We start from the raw sequence: 20,798 nt of genomic DNA, 5'->3' as shown, positions 1-20,798 counted from the left end.
TCTCTCTCTCTCTCTCTCTCTCTCTCTCTCTCTCTCTCTCTCTCTCTCTCTCTCTCTCTCTCTCTCTCTCTCTCTCTCTCTCTCTCTCTCTCTCTCTCTCTCTCTCTCTCTCTCCGCCTTGTAGTTACACAATGACAGTCAGTCAAATTCAATTCTTTTCACAAATTGTTCCATTGATTATAACTACTACAATCAAGACAGTATAAAGTTTATCTGAGTATCCAACAGAGCCAAGCATAATGTAATCTCTTTCTCATTCCCTCTCTCTCTTCATGGTTGCAACCAGCAAGCAGCAAGAATCAAGGTCCACCAAGCTCCATAGCCATGTTCAGCTCTCTATCTTTCTCTCCCTCTTGCGCTTGCTCCTTGCCAATGGACAGTATTGCAGGAGATTACTGCTTGGTTGATCCACAATTTCTCTCATTCAGGTAATCCAAGCACGAGTGAACAGATAGAAATCCATCCCATTAGCACTTCCATTCAAATGTGTCTCACTAATCAAGCTTTTCTTTGTAATTATTGGGCTGCAAAGGAACCTGAACAGAGAAGAAAATAAAGACATGCTTCTTCTGCTCTTGGATTACCATAAGCCAAGACAAGGAAGAACATTTGTGCAGCGATGGCAAGATGTAGCCACTATCAAACACTAGGGCTCTCAAGGAATGAAAAAAAGGGAATATTCTAGCAACTATAGGACCACCAGAAACTTTTCGATCTACAAAAAATGAATACACTTCCTCAAATTAAGGTTCCGCACTCAGCAAGTGAGATTTTTGTGAAATGAACCGCTTTGACAATGATCTTGAACAATAGTACAAGTGTGGCCTCAATAAACCAATCTAAAATTGCTAGTGTCCTGGGTATTCATCGAAGGAATATAGTTGCTGTAAGTTCAAAGCTGGAGAAAAAAGATGAGGATGAAGTGTTTCCATTGAGTGCTTGGGAGAGACAATCTCCTTGAGGAATCATTGTCACCAATGAAACAAGAGATTTGGTGTATGCATTTTAAACATTAGAGACCAGAGTTTCACATAACAAGAAGGACATATCCAAAAAGAGAATTGGAAGGAAAAGTGTCGCCAAACATCATGTGCATCTAGTGAATGACTCTCAGATACCAATATGAGTGCTCTTTTGCATGGAGTTCTACTATGAGTCAAAATCACAGATAGATAGTACCAAATCTGACTTTCTGTTATATGGAAATGGTCTTTCACATTACCAAAGCTCTTTGTATAATACCAAAGCCTCTATAAACTACCCAATTTTGTATTGTCATGCATGCTAATAATTGTACATAGTACCAAAACCCTAAAGACAGCACTAAATATAGAAATAATCTATTATAGTACCAGAGGTTGCATGAACAGTACCCAAGCATCTTTGGACTACCCAATTTGGTACTTTCCTGCATTGCAGGAGTTCCACATAGCACCAAATGCTTGAAGACACTGCTGAATTCTAACCTCTCATTAAATGCCAAGAGAGGTTAATTGTACCAAGAGACACTTGTAGTTGACGAAAGCCTACATGGAGGAAAAAAATTTGTATATCACTGCATGGCAGTGGACTTGTATAGCCACAAATGTTCTCTAAATAGTCTCAAATGTGACTAGTTTTTGTGCTATCAAGATCTTAAATGCTATTATGTTTCACGGGGAAATGGTTGTATACTACTAAAGGTTCTCAGAAGAACCCACTTTGTTGTATATTGCTATGTATTGGTTCTATATTGTACCAAAGAAGGTAGGTGGAAGGAAAAGTTCATACATATAGCCTTTTGGAGCAAACATCTCCAGTCATGATCTACTCACATCTTGTACCAAAGAAGGTAGGTGGAAGGAAAAGTTCATACATATAGCCTTTTGGAGCAAACATCTCCAGTCATGATCTACTCACATCTTGTAAGGGCCATACGTTTCTTGATGGAGCCTATTGCAGGATTCCTTAATTAATTCAAGTTATTTATTGAAGTATATGAGAACATATACAATAGCATGCCATATGATGATGATGATGATAGAGATGGTGGTGCATACATGTTACTTGAACACAGTTTCAAAACCCCTAAGTGGGCAAGTGAATGCTTTCTCTGCTAGACTAAATACATATTTTTATCCTCATGATTTGCTTTTGTTCTTGCTATTCTTCACTTCCTCTCTTTAATATTTGAGATTGTTGTTCATTAATTGTCAAGCTCTGTACCAACTTGTCCCTAAACAGTACCTAATTAATACTAACCATTACCAAAAGGGAGCTAACCAACAACAAAGTTATGACAAGTATTACCAAAATTGGCACTCTAGAATTCTCTACTTCTAGAAGCTCATGCACCACAAGGGAGCTTACCAGTACCAAAAGGGAGCTAACCAGTACCAAAGTGTTGACAAGTAGTACCAAAACTCGCACTATAAAATTCTTTACATAAGCTCATGTACCACAAGAGAACTAACCACCCAGTACCAAAAGGGACCTAGCTGATGTCAAGTAGTACCAAAACTGGCACTGTAGAATTCTTTTCATAAGCTCATGTGCCACAAGGGAGCTAACTAGTACCGAAAGGGAACTAACCAGTACCAAAGTGATGACAAGCAGTACCAAAATTTGGTACTACAAAATTCTTTGCATAATCTCATGTACAATATTGTGAGCATTTGGTGCAAGACAATGGATCCAAGTTGCAACTTTATCTTTGCAACTTTAGGCTACCAAATACAAGTGATGCACACTAGGCTCTCCAAACTTGATTGTCGCTAAAACAACATGGCTCACTACTAGCATGGAGTGAACAATGCCAAATTCTAGTAAATTTGGTATTGATGGTTAGCACCAAGTTTGGTACTGATCTAGAACCAAATTTTGTACGTTTTCACCATTGTATTAACACCAACGTCGGGGATTTCAAAAAACATGCTTCAAGACTACAAACTACTAGACAACACAAGAAAATACATTAGAGATCAAGATTCAAGATCCCAAGGCAATGTACACAAAAAAGTCATTTTCCATTATATGTTATGTGACATGATACAAAATTTCACCAACTACAACAATTCAGGAATCTCTTAGATCAAGGGAATCAAGTCTGTAAGAGTAACCCTCCATTTGTATGGAGTAATCATAAACATACCCAAAAATATCATATATTATGTCAGATTGGGTTCTTGCAAGTGTACGTTGTTGGGTACTGATCACGTATCCATCTGAGCAACAATGGCAAAATGAGGCCCACCAAGTAAAAAGGGCAATCTTTTGTTACCACCACAGGGCCTTATGAAGATCTAGTGCAAGATAGTTCTCATAGTTATTTTTGAGCGACTTGTATCGATAGTCATCCACCAGAATTGTGTTGCTAGCATCAAAATGCGGGTGCCTTGTCCACACTCTCCGTAGGTTCTTCAGGAAAACATGCTTGTTGCCCACATCTTCGGACACGTTCGGTACCTCCGCCATACTTTGCCGCCAGGTCTCACAGTCTTCTTGGGAGAGTACATCTGCCATGCAAAAAAGGAAGTTAGAATTATTTGTAACTTAACCTCTTAAACACTCAAGGCTCACATGAGTTACCTGTAAAATAATTCGGCCTTGCATGTTGGGGGAAGATGGCGTTCAACATAGCCATCAATTTTTTCCTTCTACAGCACGACCACAAAATTGTCTTGGCTTTCTTTTTAAGAGTTAGTATGAACTCCTCAACCTTTGGTCTTACAAAACAAATTAGCAAACTTTTGACATAGAGGATCTTTGGTTGGAGCTCATTGTCCAAAAACCAAAGGCCTTTTGGAAGCCCTCTATAGCTTGTCAATAACATCCTATTAAGATTGAGCACAATCAGCTGCCCGGGTTTAGCAGCCACATCAACCACAAGCATTGTGTTTGCCGGTAGCTTGTCTAGCCACCAAGATTCCATTACAATACCAACTGTCCAAATGAGTGGAGGCAAATAGAGAGTGCAAGCAGATAGCTCAAGCTCATCATATTAAAAAAAGAGAACTGGTATGACACCAGAAAGTATCCAATTTGCAACTCAATAGTGCCAATTTGGTATTGTATTGTGCAATACTTAGTTCGAAAATGAATAGTAACATTGGAACACCCTTACAACTTGGACCCACCAGAGTACCATAAAAAGAAGAAGAGATGAAAGACAAATGCCAAAATTTTAATTGACAAGGTGAAATGAAAAGCACATAGTGTGAAATACATAAGCATGTCAGAAGGTCTACGGTTTGCATGCACGAGACAACTAGTCACAGACGTAGTTGTGCTTCTTTCTTTGCACACTAAAAAGCTCCAATAGGGTCATCGAATCAAAAAAATCACCTGTCAAATCTTGTACAGCATCACCAGTCATTGTATCCACACCCCCATCAATGCAGTCCACTTTTGCATCCTCTGATGTCACATCCTCCTTGGCATCCTTGGCCCCGTCCCTATTCTTCACATTGCATGCCTTTCCCCTTTCTACCCAAAAACTACCAAAAACCATCAATGACAGAGGACAACCATAAACTACCAAAAATAGAATCAAATCAGAACCATGTGCTACCATAACAACCCTAAACCCTAACACCATCAAAACACATTGATAGAACACAACCATAAACCACCAAAAGGAGAACCATAATAGTACCAAAAGTTATGAGTAAGTATCAAAAGCATTAGAAATACACCCAAGATAAAAATAAACTACCCAAATGTAGCTAGAACTACCAAAACAATGTTGTTAGATTCACGCCATAAACTACCAAAGCTTAACCAAAAAATACCAAAAGGTATTAGTAAGGATTGATTCATTCTAACAACACAATCAAAAACTACCAAAACAACAAAATTACCAAAATACCAAACATCTAAAAACAACATGATAGAAGATACCAAAACAAGAAAGTAGAGCCAAAAAGACCCAAAAGATACCAGTATGAACAAAAACCACCAAAATAGCACAAACAAAATTCAAAAAATCTACCTAAAGCTACCAACCTAACTTAAATATGCAACTATCGTACAAAAGCAAGAGGACCAAGCACTGACAAACTACCAAAGCAGGATTTACAGATAGTACCAAAAATATTGAGAGTTTGCACGAATACGACAACCTACCAAAAAATTTCACAATTGCAAGCTTGCCAGGGTCTACCAATACTGAAAAAATTAATTGAAGTACAAGAAATTTCCATAAACCACCAAATGTATTCGAACTACCAAGGCAATAGCGAACAGAAGTTATTAACACTACCAAAATATGCCAAAAATACCAAAACCACTTTCCCAAGGCATGGATGTCAAGAATTGCTTGTTACAGATCAACCTCCTTCTCTAGCTTCTTCCTGTCCTTAATGTTCCCAAGTCGGCAAAGCATGCATCGACTCAATTTTAAATCGGCCTCCACCTCTTTGATGTCCTCATCATTGCATAGGTTTTCTTGCTGTAATTTTGCAAGCTACAGTTCATAGTGCTCTATGTCATCTTTGATCCGCTTCGCAACAACATTGGAACCCTCCGCTCTCAACAAGTTTCCTTGTTCTGCTGCAGAGTTTCTCTCAACTCTTTAAGTCTGTCACATGCATCTTCACATGTATGAGGCACTCTCTCAACAATACATTCCAGACCTCTAACATAGTCAAGTGTCTCTATCTGATGCTATGGGGGATCTACATTTGTATAGACATAACTACCACTTTGCCAAAGGCGAGTCTTCTTAATAAATGACGAGTGGCATCCGTGGGAGGCATCGTTTTTCCTTCCCTGAGTTTTGAACTTCCGCTCCAACCCTCTCAGGCGACAGGCACACATTGAGAACACTCTCTTCAAACCTCATCCATGTGACCTTATGGCACACAGGGTCCTTTGTTGTCGTGTGGAATTTCTCAAAAGCAAAGGAGCATGCAAACTTTGCAATGATTTTCCCACAATATAGAGGGGCTTGGTATACCTTGTGGAATAGGAACCTGCAATCTTCAGTCAATCTTGGTTGCACGTGATTCAAGTAGATCTCCACATTCTTATGGTATTTGTGCTTGAAAATAGTCATCCACCGGTCGTCAGTCATTGGTCATCAGGGAGATCTTCTTCCGTAAGATCCTTTGGAAGCACACCCTCCATGCTCAGACCATACTCCTCATGAAGCTCTTGGGCAGTGTAGCAAAACTTGGTCAGAAGGGGGTATTCCTCCATTTTGTTTTTTCCTGCAATGTGGAAACATGAAGGTCATTACACATGCCCTCATTCTACCAAGCCAAATACCTAAGCATGCTTTCTATATGCCTTTCTTTTGCTGAAATTTCTGTAATGTAAAACTCAACACAAAGATTCTGAATTTGCTCGTTATCACATGGATGACCTTGCCAATGCAAAATTTGGTATTGTAAACTGCCTCATTTTATATATAAATCTTATAACTTTCACTGCCCTACAGAACTTTAAATTTGTGTTTGGCTCATAGCACATAAACTTGCATGCATGATTTGCTATTAGAAGCAAACCTCTTCCAACATGCAATTGGTTTCTTGGCTCTAAATTTAGGTGAGATTGGGTTTGTCAATGGTTATTGAAAACATTCTGCTGAGGTTGAACTGTCATGGCTAAAAAATTGGATTTTTTCTTGAATTATTGTTATTAGGATTTCTATTTTGAGCAAATCCTGGATTGCGTAACTATAATTTATGATTGAGAGGACAATCCTTCATTACTATTTGATTGTTTCTTGAAGGGTCAAGTTCACCCTTCTTAAGAGGAGACGAAGGACACTTGTCATAATGCTCATGCATTTGCCTAAAGAGGGAATGAAGGGCACTTGTCACAATGCTCATGCATTTGTCCTTCTTAAGAGGGAATGAAGGACACTTGTCACAATGCTAATGCATTTGCCTAAAGAGAAGAAAGGCATCCCTTGGTTGGTCTTTGGCACGAACCAATAGAAAGGAAGGATGCTATCCACATGAAATTCAATGGAAGGGGTCTCTCTTAGTGTCCTAGGCATGCTCATTTTGTACCAAGCAAGTCTCCTTCTCAAGTATGAGAAATAGAGATCCTACTCCAATAACACTTGACCATAGAATGCAAATCCAAGATCGGTAATGTTTGCATGCCCATGCCTACATTGTGCAACCCCTCGTCTCAAGTGTTGCATGTTGTTGGAGAATTTGGCTATCTTCTCATGGAAATATTTGTCATTGTCATGATGTTTGTAGGCTACATTAGTCATTCATAGAGACCATTCATGGTGTAGTCATTGAGAAAGTATCTTTTTTCATGATTGTGATGCGCTTGGCATGAACGTCATAGGTGCTACAATGCGTCCAAAATCTTTAACATGCAATGAATATACTTGACAAAGACCTAAAAAAGAGCATACATCATATATATCTATATACATATCTTAAGGGGGAGAGATACCGGTTGCCCCCTTCCACGTGTTCGCAAAGAAGGAAATGTGGAATCCTAGGCGGGAGTTTAGGCTAGCTTGAGCTTGGAGAGTTTGGTGTATGTAGGTCCATGTATGCATTTGAAGAGGAAGATTTAAGCATTTGGGAAATAGATTGAAGCATCATTGTAATGCAAGCTGATGCTCCGTTATGGTTGGTATTTTTTGCCATTTTTTACATGGTCTCAATGCCTCCCTCCTTGTCTCTAGTGCCACCAGCTACACTTGCAACTCTTGATCCACGATGCCTCATGGACAACCATCTCCTCTACAATCTTACTTGTTGCCACCGCAATTTATCGAACTATAAATTAGTTAAGAAATTGAAACAGACTTGGCTTAGAGTACTCATTCCTACAAGGTAGAGATGATTAGGGACCAAGATTCCAAAATTTGGGATTACGACGCACCAAAATTCAAGTTATGCATATGGACCGAGCCGATGTGGTATTAAGTCATGAGTGGTTGCTATAGGACCTTCTTTGAAATGAAGCTATGAGTACAATTTGTTTATGTTTGACAATAATGGCATACATGTGTTGCTGATAGGCGAGAAGAATGAGCCCCCTTCTCCACTCATTTGTACCACAAAAACTTCCTTGCTTTCCAATAAAGATGAAATAGAAGAAGTGTTTCTTTGCTACTCATTGTGTCACATGTTATCTAATTCGTCTTTTGACATTAGTCATGGTGCAAATTGTGATGAATTTAAGTGTGATGTGTTGAAAGGAAGTTCCTCAACCTTGCACACTTCTCATTCTAATGCTTTTTATTGATGGGAAAGTACGGAAATGAAGTAACAGATTCAAATCCAAGGCTATCGAAGGCACCCCTTCTAAAACATCCAATTATGATTGTATATACCGCTCTGTGCCTAGAGCCAACATTGTAATTTTGATGGAATTTTTGTAATTACGAGACTCATTCCAAGCCCGTAAAAACACATTCACTTGAAGAGAAAGTGTAATGGAGTCACATTCAACTCTCAAAAGTTGTAAATTAGCCACTTTTCTCTACTTTGAAAATGCCCATTTTTACCCCTAGGGTATACAAACAAAAAGCTCATTTTTTAACATAACTTAGAACTATTTGTGCTTACAATTTTTTTTGCAAATTGGGATTATTAACCAACCCTCGAGTCAAAAATGCTCACAGGTGATATTGAACGAGGCTAAGATGCAAAGAAAGCCAGTCAGGGAAGTTGAGGTTCGTAAAGGCAGACTCGAGGACGTAGCCTTAAATCCTATTACACAGAACACAAACCCACGGACATCACGGACAGTCTTCAAATCTGGCCTTGTCCTAATTGCTTCAAGCTTAGCAAGATCCATTATGACTTCCATTGAGAAAGGGAGATACGGTAATGAATAAGAACTTCAAGAGATGTGTATGAAAATGGAATCAAAGCCTCCGACAACCATCACGGCTGGACCCTGTCTACCTTTTATATTCAACACTGAACAACCATCATAGCTGCACCAGTCTTCTGTGATCTATCTTCGATCTGTAATGCATCAAAACAATGCATTCCTCTGTCAATTAGGTACAAGAGCTTACAATAAGTGGGCTCATTTAATTCAAGTGTGATGTCTTGACGTTTGATCACCTCGGCTCAACAATTTCGCTCAAAGATTGCACTCCTCCAGCAATCCTCGAGACTTCCCTTCTGAAATCATGGGTGGATTGAGAAGAATTGGGAGATGCCAAAGTAATCCGGAAGTTGGATTCCCCCATGGATGGTGTTGAGACATTGTAGTCAAGAAATGTTGGCTTGCTAGGTATCTCAAGAATGTCAGATGCACCAGAGAGCCATAGAGCAACCGTAGACATTGTTGGCCTCTGCTTGGGATTCTCTTGTGTGCACAACAATGCAACATGCACGACACGAGTAACTTGTTCAGGAGAGAAAGCATTGTCCAAGGTCTCATCGACCAAGTCTAGAACATTTTCTTGTTGGTAATTTTCCCAAACCTGCATTCACATCAAATTGCACATTACACACAAAGAGACTGAAAACATGAATTAAAGCACAAATCTTTGATGAACTGCATGAGAATGCTAGTCTGTTGCGCTGAAGAGATTGTACACAATAAAAAACAGCACACATCTTTCAACTTACATACTACAGGAGGTTTCTCTTTTGCTTCCTACTACTGTTTTCACAATAAGTTGTAAGAGACTCATGTGCATAATTGTGTGTGTGTGTGTGTGTGTGTGTGTGTGTGTGTGTGTGTGTGTGTGTGTGTGTGTGAGAGAGAGAGAGAGAGAGAGAGAGAGAAGGAGAAGAAGAAGAAGAGAATTTTAACGTCGTAGGAAACTATCCCAAAAGACCTTAAAGATCTATCCAACGAGGAGAGTTGAACTCAAGACCTGTTATTCAAGAGGGAAATGGCATAACAGAGAGAGAGAGAGAGAGAGAGAGAGAGAGAGAGAGAGAGAGAGAGAGAGAAATGAAATGTTATATTAACGTCTTCAAAAGGCCAGAGTGACCTAGAGAGAGTTACAAAAAAAAAGTAAGTGTGTGTGTGTGTGTGTGTGTGTGTGTGTGTCTGAGAGAGAGAGAGAGAGAGAGAGAGAGAGAGAGAGACCCAAGTTAAAAGCATGCTATGTGCATTCCTCTTCCCAGTTATAATTTCGAGGGAGACCAAGCCAAAGCTGAACACATCAACCTTCTCACTCAGAGCACCACGGAGAGCATACTCAGGGGCTAGATATCCCCTGAACGACAATGAAAGACAGTGAGAAACTTGAGTAATCCCTAAGCTTGCAATCAAACCTACAAAGTGCTCACATTGTCCCTGCCACCGCAGTGTTGACTTGTGTTACATTATCCTTCATGAGCCTAGCAAGACCAAAATCAGCAATCACCGGATTTAAGTGGTCGTCCAAAAGGATATTACTTGGCTTGATATCCCTATGAATAATTCGAACGTGAGATTCCTCGTGAAGATAAGCCAATCCTTTAGCCATGCCAACAACAATACCATATCGAGTTGACCAATTTAACATCCTCCCTGTTCTCATTCCTCCATAAAATCACACCACAGTAAATTCATCGAGGTTAGTTTGCTATTCTGTAATATTGAATCTGCCTTTTACTTTATCAAAAAAAAAACATTCCTCGTATCTAAAACAAGATTTTCAGAGCTTACCAGATAGAAAAAAGTCCAAACTTTTATTTGGTAGATACTCGTATACCAAAATTCTTTCAGGACCTTCCGCACAACATCCAAGCAATCTTATGAGGTTCTTGTGTTGCACACTTGTTATGAGATTGACTTCATTAAGAAACTCCTGCTTTCCTTGTTGGCTTCCAATAGATAGCTTTTTTATTGCAACTGATTCTCCAGTTGACAGTGTCCCCTGAAAGTACACACAACCGAAGGTGACAAATGTGACAAAATGCAATCTTTAAACACTTAGGCTAGACATTATTTAATTACACCTCTGAGCTTAGGCCAAGTGTCACACATTACCAAGGAACTAATGTCCTCCTTACATGTGTAGTCAATTTATATACCTAGATGTGCTTAGGCCAAGTGCCACACATTACCAAGAAACTAATGTCCTTGTTACATGTGTAGTTAATCACTAAAATCAACACAAAATTTGTACACCCATAAAGAATTCAGTAGACACTGACTACGTCTGTCGAAGTGATGACATGGCAATCACCAGCAGAAGAGAAGAGAGACAACTGATCGCAAGCGATGATGTGGAAACCAACCGTAGTGCTTGCTGGCGGGACTCCACTCCGAAAAGATCCTGAGACACTAGAGAACATCTGCAATGTTACATACATCTGTGGAGAAGAGAGATCATTGAGGTAGAAAGAGACGGAACATCTTAGAATGAGAGAGAAGAAGAAGAAGAGAATTTTTAACGTCGTGGGAAACTATCCGAGAGAGAGAGATGCTATGTAGCCCCTCTCCTCAATCGTGGCCGTCTAGATCTCCGTAGCTCCAGTGCTTGGCCGACGAGAGTGCCGGTAGTGGTCGAATAAGTGTGGGCCGAGCTCTGCAATGATGACTGCTCCTCTGGCTGTCCCATATCTAGTGAAAAGAAATCTGTAATCTGTCTCTGGGACTGTCTCTCTCTATCTCTCCCCAGTAAAGTGTCTCTATATCTGTGTAACTAAAGTAGATATAGCCCAAGACATCTCTGATCCTCATAATTCATGACCCTAGAGAAAGGACCGAAACCCTCTTTGAATAAGCAGTGGAAATGGCCCTGTATCTCATAGTACACTATGCAATGACATATGTAATGTAGCTCTGTCTCTGGCTCTAATTGCCATAAGCGGCATATCATGCTGTCTGCTGATATCCCTCTAAATTTACCAGTCTCAATCTCCAGCTGATGTGAGGATGTGCGTATCTGACCAATGGCACACTGTAAACCATGAGACATATGTGTGTCCATGTAGCTGGGTCGAATCACAAACCCATCTCTTGTGAGGTGGAGAAGATGCTTTCTATAGAAAGCCATCTTCGTGCCCAACTCCTGTGGCAGCTCTATCCATGTCCTCCTGGTATCCAGCTGGATCAGGTCCTGACGAATGAGTCTAGTAATCTCCACCCGCGTAAGAGACATCGAGGGTGACTGAAGAGAGTACTGGAAAGGGGGCAGCTTGTCCATGGTGAAACCATGCATCTGAAACCATGATGTCATCTATGCATACCAGCAGGAAGTGTCCCACTGAAGAGCTAACTGTCTGGAAGACTCAAGAGCCAGTCTACCATATCCGTCTCTAGTAGTATCCCACAAGCTGTGCACAAAGGAGACTGATCTGGTAAGGGCCTCAATCTCCATAGGAGCCACAAGCTGTGCACAAAGGAGACTGATCTGGTAAGCGCCTCAATCTCCATAGGAGGGGTAGCTCTGCTCGAATCATAGCGTGGGGTACGGAGGCCTTGGCTCTGATCAGTAGAGAGATCATAGATACCAAGGGCCTCTCCATACGTCTCCAACCATCCTGGCCTACAGAAGGTCCCCATGTCTGCACCCCATACACAACATAGTTGAGGCTACTAAGGTATCAAAGAGCCATAACTTTGTCCGAGGTTCCTGGAACTGAACCTACGAATACATCCTCTCCAAGCCTCCCAAGCAGTCGAGTCTCTGCTACTCTCCCCAGAGAAAACCTCAGCCGAAGGCAACCCCAAGGTAAGTGTATGCATCTGTATACTCTACAATCTCTTGACCATATGTGAAAGTCGGACCTCATCAATGTAATCAGAGACCTCATCAACATAACTACCAAATAGAGTAGGAGAGAATGGGCAACCCTGTTTCACCCCAATGGTGGAGTGAACTAAATCAAATATCCCCTCCGAAGTGCGTACATGTCCCATCACTGATCTGGATTCTATATAGAGCCATAATCCCCCAAATCAACACTATGGGCACTCCAATCCCCTGCAATCTTCACATCAATCGAGCTCTCGGTACCATGCCAAATGCTTTGCGGAAATCCACAAAGCTACAATAAATCCGTCTCCCATGTAACCTGCCCTTCTCAATGATGGCTCTAAGTGTCAGAATTTGATAGAGAGTGGAGAAAACCCTCATGAAACCGGCCTGGCCCTTTGCTCGTACACCCTCACCCTCGGCCCAATTACTCAACTGCTGCTCAAGAATGGATGCATACAACCGTGCCAATGTGTGCCCAACCATAATAGTGCGGTAATTCCCACGCTCTCTCGGATCACCTGCTTTGAAGTTAGGCACCATAGTAGACAACCGCTAAGTCTCAGGTAGAGACTTGGAGGTTTTCTCTCTCTCTCTCTCTCTCTCTCTCTCTCTCTCTCTCTCTCTCTCTCTCTCTCTCTCTCTCTCTCTCTCTCTCTCAAGTGTGGTAGATTGGATATGCCATTTCCCTCTTGAATAACAAGTCTTGAGTTCAACTTCTCGTCGGCTAGATCTTTAAGGTCTCTTGGGGATAGTTTCATACGACATTAAAACTCTCTTCTTCTTCTTCTTCTTCTTCTTCTTCTTCTTCTCTCTCTCTCTCTCTCTCTCTCTCTCTCTCTCTCTCTCTCTCTCTCTCTCTCTCTCTCTCTCTCTCTCTCTCTCTCTCTCTCTCTCTCTCTCTCTCTCTCTCTCTCTCTCTCGTGTACACAATTACTACTACTCCCATATGCTCCAGCACACGAGACCACTAACTCAGCCTCTACATGGGTACCCACTCTAACATGCCCTGTGAGCATAGATCTGGTGCATCTTCTCCTGGCAACAGAGGAGATATGGAGGGACAGAGACATGACTCAAGGCCGACACATAAGGAGGCTTCCCTATAGATATCAATGAATCTCTCCACTCCATAGCCTGCAACTCGGATGAGAAACTCTACTACTGCATGATTACCAAGCCTACAAAAGGCTGCCCTGAGGTGGGAACTGCACCCAAGATGGATCACCCAACACTCCTACTGCTGCCCAACATAAACGCTAGGGGCTGATCTAGAAACATAAAGAAAGCTGACCAAAAACCCTAGGAGAGGCTGACCAAAAATGCTACGAAAAACCCTCTTTTCTGCCAGCCCAACCTTGCCCATCAGCACCCTAAGGGGTGCCCCCTGCTGATCTAATCTGCAACACAATTGAGAGATAGCCCCTCTACTCCCTATATAGGGCCTTACCCTAGCTGCCAGACCCACACCTCAGCCCCTGTAGCGGAGATAATGTGTCGCGCCCTCTATAGTGGGTGCTCCTCCGTGCAATGTGCGTGATATCTCACTCCACAGGATGCAAACTCAGAAGACAAAGAACAACAGAGCAAGAACAACAAACCAACAACAGTACGACTCAGTAGATCATGAACAGCATGAACATCGACAAACTCAAAGAAAAACCTCCAATTACCAAAGACAAGTTGTCACAAATTGCTAACATGTCAAGCCACTGAAGAACGGAGCCGACTTGCAAATCCCGATCGAGGGGCCTAAACCCTAGAAGTAGTAGAAGAAGTTGAAGTTCTCACCAATTTACAGATCCTCGCCGAGTGAGTCTATTTTTAAAGAAGAGTTCCCACCAACTTATGGGACCCCGTTCGATGGGACCCAGGAACCTAAAGAGATCAAAATAAAGCAAGACCCGCTTACGCAGACAAATAGCACCAACCAACTGGGCAATGAATTAGTTGAGATACAACGGGGGCCTAGTGTTGCTTATATGCCCTTAAGTACCCTCCTCACCAAATTGCCCTACCCAAGACTTTGACAAATAAGTAAAATAAATACCTAAAGCCAAAATAAATATTGGGATCACATTGGGCTATTCACTTGAGATGCTTTAACTAAGGCCTATATTTTCCTCATGCACCCCTTATTTTTTAGTCATGGCATTTTTGAGATGTTAGACACATGCGAGTGGTCCTTATATAGAGACCACCCCCTATGTATTATGTCATTCTTATGCATGTAGGGGCATTTGGCCACACAGTCTTGTGATTTGTGGCGCAATTCGCGAGCATCTGCATTGTTATTTGGGTCTTCAGGTTGGATTCCGGCTCGGTGCTACTCTTCCCGGTTGATAGAGAAGGAAACTAGCCACAGATCTCAGAAGCATGGCAAGGAAAAAAAGAGGAAAAAGAGAAAGCGAAAAAGGAAGACAAGGTTAAAGAGGAATTCTTCTTTGGAGGTTTCTGAACGAGGGAGCGATAGTGATTCAAGCTGTAGCAAGATCTTAAAATCTCGCAGACGCAAAAGGAAACATTATTCTGATCCGTCCTCCTCAGATACTAGTGATAACGAAGAGGAAGCTGACTGCACCCACCAAGCTTTCACAGCGCTGCTGCTATTCGTCCCCTGAAATCGAGCTACAACAAGATTTGGCTACCCATTTCCATATGTTGGAGGACAAATGGTGAGGTCTCCATTGATGAGAAAGCTGAGATTGCAAAGGTAGCGCAATTCTGGCAATTGCCTATGTATGCAACCCCTCCCCTTGTACTTTTCGCATGTGTTGTGATCATTGCAGAGCTTCAGTGCTTGGACTCTCTCTCTCTCTCTCTCTCTCTCTCTCTCTCTCTCTCTCTCTCTCTCTCTCTCTCTCTCTCTCTCTCTCTCTCTCTCTCTCTCTCTCTCTCTCTCTCTCTCTCTCTACTTGAGATAGCGCGCGTGTCACCAGCGTGTGACTACTATCTATCCTTTTTGTTGATTTCTTTCTTATTATCTATTTACTTTCACTTTTTGGAAACACCCCTCGGGAAATCTAACTGCCCTGCGTTGCATAGCTAGTGTGGAACTGTCCAGAGGGAGTCCAGGCATGAGAGCAAGAGAGCACTAAAGTTGGACAAGGACTATGGTTATCCAAGTAGGGTCATTCACTAGCCAAACTGGAATCCTTTGTTACAGAGGCTACATTTCAGTTCTAGGTGTGGCTGCAGTGTACAAAGAGGGTCAGATGACCTAGAAAGATACAATGGCAACATCTCCTAAAAGTTAGGGAACTGCTATTTTGAGACTTGAAAATGTGTTTGCGTCATTACCTCCGGAATGACAAGGGGAACATTTTCTTACTCTACCGTGAAGTCAACTGGGCAACCGGTTGGGAGATTTTTAGGCGACAACCCCGAAACGGGAAAATGCTTATAAATGTGCCAAGTGGCACCTTCTGGTGCACTTTCCTCATGCAAGGGAAGGGGGCGCTGATTTTAGAGAGGAGAAGGGCTCATTTTCAGTCTGTCACAGGTTAAGAGCTATGGAGTGCTTGCTTTCCCTCCTATGTACAGTGCGGTGCTAGGAGTGATGCCCTGCACGCTACGCACTGCACTCTCTCTCCTCTATGGCAGTACGTTATGCCCCTCTAGTGGGCTTTTCATTTGACCAATGTAGAGTTGTGTGGGTTCATGCGCGATTGCCGAGGCAAGAGCCTCTTGCACAGGTACTGGATTAGCTAGCGGCTAATCCCCCGCAGTTACAGGTGAATTCGGAGAGGTTTCACGCTAGAAATCTCGTCCGATTCAAAGGGCAAGTAGCCCTACAGGTGCGGGAGCTCGAGGACTTGCTACGGATGCAACCGGCACGCGAAACGGAGCCCGAAACAGTAAATTACAGCCTGCTGTGTATTTTTGCAGGTTTAGGGTTTTGGCCCTAAACGGTCCCTAATACCCCCAGGAGGTTCGGGGACGCGAGGGGACCGCTGTACACGTGATCTGGCGCATTTTCAGGGCTGAAAACAGAGAATTCAGCGTGCTGCAGATTCTCGCCAGGTTTTGCAAAGTGCCCATATGCGTCGGGAAAGTCAGTCAATGCGTGGGAATACTGACTGTGAAGGGTCCTAGTACAGTTATGCTGCCGAAATCGGGCCGGAACAGTTGAAATTCAGCCAAGTGTGCTTGTAGGGAACCACAGCGTTTATTCCCTCTGTTGAACAATAAAGAAATACCGAAAGGGGCGCCTAAGTTAGGGGCCAATCTGGTGTCGGTCTACTCATACAGGTGCAATCTAGCAGCCTATATCCCTCTCCCCTTTGTTGTGTCTTGAAAGTACAGGTAAAGTGGACGACAAATTAAATGGGTAAAAGCAAATAAGGTTTAAGTTTAAAGTCTACCGCCCTTTTTGGATTGAACAGGCCGGTTTCATGGTTCCATCGACGGGATTAAATCACTTTTTCCCATAGAAGTGAGCCTTGGTCAGTTTGGGCTTGAAGACACAGGGGATCATAGACCAGACACAAGGAATTGCAATTATGGCTGACAGACCAGATGATGTGACTGAAGAGGTTTCCTCTTCACAGGGTCAATAGACACATGAAGTGGGTGAGTCCTCAAGACCACCACAGACGGATGATGATATATTCAGGACCCAGTTGGCTACTGCTATGGCTATGTTCACACAAGTAATGCAAAACCCGAGGTTTTTAGCCTTTTTGCAACCCCCTATTCCGTCTCAGCAAGTTGGGTCACTGGATCATATTCAGAAGCCTGTTAAGGCTCAAGCACAGGTGATTCATACCGCAGAGTCAATGGAAACACCTGCACACTTGACGGAGAACATGCAGTCTTCACAACCTGTGCCTAAGGTGCAAGAACAGGTGGCTGAGATGCCAGTCTTTCAAGCTGTACCAGTTCAGCCAGCCACTTTTCAACAGCCTATAGCTGGTTCTAATGGGCAGGGAAGCAACCTACAGGCTATGCAACAAGTCTTCCCACCACCTTCAGTACACCCTGGCTATTTTGGAGGTGGATCGATATTCCAGAGCATGGCTGGTCATGCACCTGGAAATCAGTTTTACACGCCAGGAACAGTGTTCGGGGGTGCTCAAACGATGATGCCTAACCCCAAGTATGGTGTCACGGGCATGCTACCAGGGTTTCAGAGCACTCAAGGCCAATTTGGAATGCCACAGGCAAATTTTGGTATGGCTGGAATTACAAATCAACAGCCAAATATGGCATTTCCAGGTCAACTTAATTGCGGTCAAGGAACACAAATGAACCCTAACAGTGTTCCCATGTTTCAGTCACTTCCATATGACAATTTAACGCCGCTGGAAAAGCCAACTCCGTACAAAGAAGGTGGCAAAGGTGTGACATTCACGACCTTTATAGGGTTTGATGACAGTAAGAAGGCTCTCTCATTCCTCTAGTAGTTTGACAAGGCCTATGTAGGGGGAAACTTTACAGAGGCTTCAAAGGTCCGCAAGGCAGCCACGTTCTTGACAGGGAATGCAGGACAATGGTGGACAACTTTATTGCTTCAAGGGCAAGCTCCGTCCACATGGATTTACTTCAAGCAGATTTTTGCAGCAGCATGGTTATCTGATGACTTTGAAGCAGATGTCATGACAGAATGGCACCAACTTAATGCTGCTACTTGCAAGAATCTAGATGATTACAATCGGAAGTTTTGGAAAGCTCTACTTCCAGTAACTTCCTATAGGTTTGTGCCATTGACAGAACAGATTGAAAAATACTGTTGTGGCCTACCCAAAGGATTGAGAAAATACTGCACGAAGACCAAAGTCACTACTTTGACGCAGCTCATCAAGGTAGCAAACACTGGCAATGGTTTGCTCAAGGGAGAAGATTGTGAATTCAATACTGGCGTCAAGGAAGGATCAGCCACAAGAAAAATTCAGCGAAGAAGTATGTTCCCAAGGAGGCTACGAAAGTGACTCAGGAGCCAGCCAACGCAGGGAAAGGCAAAGCTTCGGCTGAATCAGAAAAGGGACCAGCGAAGAAATGGAAAAGACGATTTCCTCGTAAGTCGGAAGAGCAAAAGAAGGTCCTGAGGTCAGAGAACAAATGCTTTATCTGTGAGCAGCCTGCCACATTGCTTACAACTGTCCTACAAAGAAAAGGCCAGCTGATTCTGAAGACAAGGAGGACAGGAAAGGAGAGAAGCCCATGGCTGGTCTAGTGCCAGATATGGTGAGCGACAAGCCAAATTCAGATGCAAGTGATCTTTGCAAAGCATGGGGAAAGGTCAAGGATCAAACAGTGCTTATCTTCTTTGATCCAGGTGCCAAAGCTAACTTCATTTCCCCAGAATTGGCTTCAAAGTTGGGAATCAAACCTGAAGAGATGGGGTATACAGCAGAGGCAGGTTTGGCATGTCCTGGCCATATAGAGACTGTGACACCCATCATTGGAAAGTTGCGTCTACATATCCAGTCCTATGTAGATGCTGAAGAATTTTACATCATGCCACTGGACGGATGTGATGTGTTGTTAGGTATTCCTTGGTTGTTTCGTGTACAGGGAATCATGGATGCCTACAACAAAAAGATCACTTTACAGAGCACGGGAAAGACTCACATTCTGGATGTAAAGCTTAAAGGGGGGTCTATTCCCACTGTATCAGCTTCTGCTATTACTTCTGTAATAAAAAAGCATCTTTCTGCGTACTTGGTTTTTGCACGAGAAGTGTCAGATTGTGATGAATCAAATTTATATGTGCTAGATAAAGAAAGGTCAATGTTTTTACAACAGTATAGTGACTGTTTTTCCATTTCATTGTCGTCTCAATTACCGCCAGAGAGACCCGAGGACCATGCGATAGATTTGGTGCCAGGCAGTAGCCCACCAAATAAGCCTCCGTACAGGGTTAGTGCGGCTCAGCAGAAAGAGATAATGGGCGAAGTATAGGAGCTGTTAGAAAAGGGGCTGATTCAGCCCAGTTCATCTCCATTCTGTTCTCCAGTGTTGTTGGTGCAGAAAAAGGATGGCTCATGGCGTATGTGCATAGACTTCCGTGCACTGAACAAGAATACCATCAAGAATAGGTTCCCTATACCTAGAATTGATGATATTATGGACAAATTAGAAGGAGCAGCTATGTTTAGCAGGATAGATCTAAAGAGTGGGTACCATCAGATCCGCATTAGGTCAGAGGATGTGCACAAGACTACTTTTAGAACAACGTTTGGCCTTTACGAATTTTTAGTGATGCCCTTTGGTCTCACAAATGCTCCTGCTACGTTCAATAGGATGATGGACAGAATTTTCCGTCCACACCAGCAGTTTGTTGGTACATTCTTTGATGACATGATAGTCTGCTCAAAGAATGAAGAGGAGCATAGGCATCACTTGGCCATTGTGTTCGAAGAGCTACGCAGTCATAGGTTGCTCATCAATGCAAAGAAAAGTGAGTTTTCTTTGGAAGAGATTCACTTTCTGGGACACATTGTCTCAAAGGATGGTGTCAGAATGGATCCTGCAAAAGTTGAAGCGATCAAGTCATGGCCAGATTTGAAGACGGTGCATGATGTCCGAAGCTTCTTGGGACTATGCTCCTATTACAGAAGGTTTATCCGAAATTTCGCCGAGATTGCTTTACCTTTACATGCTCTTCAAAAGAAGGCAGTCACCTTTAGATGGACACAGAAAGAGATTTCAACTTTTAATCTCTTAAAGGAAAAGATGACTTCGGATCCAGTCATTGTGTTGCCAGATCTTAGGAAGTCATTTGTGGTCCAGTGTGACGCCTGTGGTAGTAGCATTGGTGCAGTGCTAATGCAAGATGGCAGGGTAGTAGCCTATGAGAGCAGAATTTTGCAAGGGCTAGAGATGACCATGCAGGTCTATGAGAAAGAGTTACTGGCTGTGATTCATGCGCTCTTAAGTTGGAAACACTACCTGCTAGGTGTAGATTTCGGTGTCCAAATGGACCATCAGACCTTGCGATACTTCTTGACACAAACAAAGTTATCTGAGAATCATATGCGATGGGCAAATATTTTGTCCATGTTCCATTTTCAGATTGTGCATGTGGAAGGCAAGAAGAACGTTGTGGCTGATGCCTTGTCAAGGAAGCCACAAATTTCAGCTGTGTCAATTCCTTATCATCATGAACTTGATGATATGAGAGAACAGTATGCAAATGATGAAGATTTTGCAAGGGTCTTCGAGCAACTAATGGATGGAC

General features: G+C 42.6%; 2 protein-coding genes and 1 pseudogene across 3 annotated transcripts in view; all 3 read right to left on the bottom strand.

Annotated features, from left to right (window-relative positions):
• Positions 1-3,038: 3,038 nt before the first annotated feature.
• On the bottom strand, positions 3,039-8,476 carry LOC147443260 (uncharacterized). The gene is made up of 2 exons (XM_086529172.1): positions 3,568-8,476; positions 3,039-3,494 (listed from the first exon to the last, which is right to left on the bottom strand). Exons 1-2 carry the CDS (start codon positions 3,908-3,910, stop codon positions 3,256-3,258), a joined length of 582 nt encoding a protein of 193 aa, XP_086385298.1. The 5' UTR covers positions 3,911-8,476; the 3' UTR covers positions 3,039-3,255.
• A 142-nt stretch (positions 8,477-8,618) lies between these two features.
• Positions 8,619-20,798, bottom strand: part of LOC147443258 (cysteine-rich receptor-like protein kinase 25) — a 52,776-nt gene continuing 40,596 nt past the window's right edge. Inside the window, exons 4-8 of one of the 2 annotated variants that reach the window (XM_086529171.1) lie at positions 10,579-10,789; positions 10,218-10,440; positions 10,015-10,144; positions 9,033-9,397; positions 8,619-8,930 (exon numbers count right to left, since the gene is read on the bottom strand). In XM_086529171.1, the coding sequence (XP_086385297.1) occupies positions 8,894-8,930; positions 9,033-9,397; positions 10,015-10,144; positions 10,218-10,440; positions 10,579-10,789 (966 nt within the window). In that variant the 3' untranslated portion in view covers positions 8,619-8,893. Of the gene's footprint in view, positions 8,931-9,032; positions 9,398-10,014; positions 10,145-10,217; positions 10,453-10,578; positions 10,790-20,798 lie in introns of both variants that reach the window. The other variant, XM_086529170.1, reaches the window with a different exon arrangement.
• Positions 11,342-11,914, bottom strand: LOC147443259 (uncharacterized; annotated as a pseudogene).

The sequence above is a fragment of the Adiantum capillus-veneris genome, chromosome 14, assembly GCF_014529385.1.
Source record: "Adiantum capillus-veneris isolate H3 chromosome 14, ASM1452938v2, whole genome shotgun sequence".
Classification (NCBI taxonomy): domain Eukaryota; kingdom Viridiplantae; phylum Streptophyta; class Polypodiopsida; order Polypodiales; family Pteridaceae; genus Adiantum; species Adiantum capillus-veneris.
The sequence above is the reverse complement of the archived record's forward strand: the minus strand, read 5'-3'. Positions and strand labels throughout refer to the sequence as shown.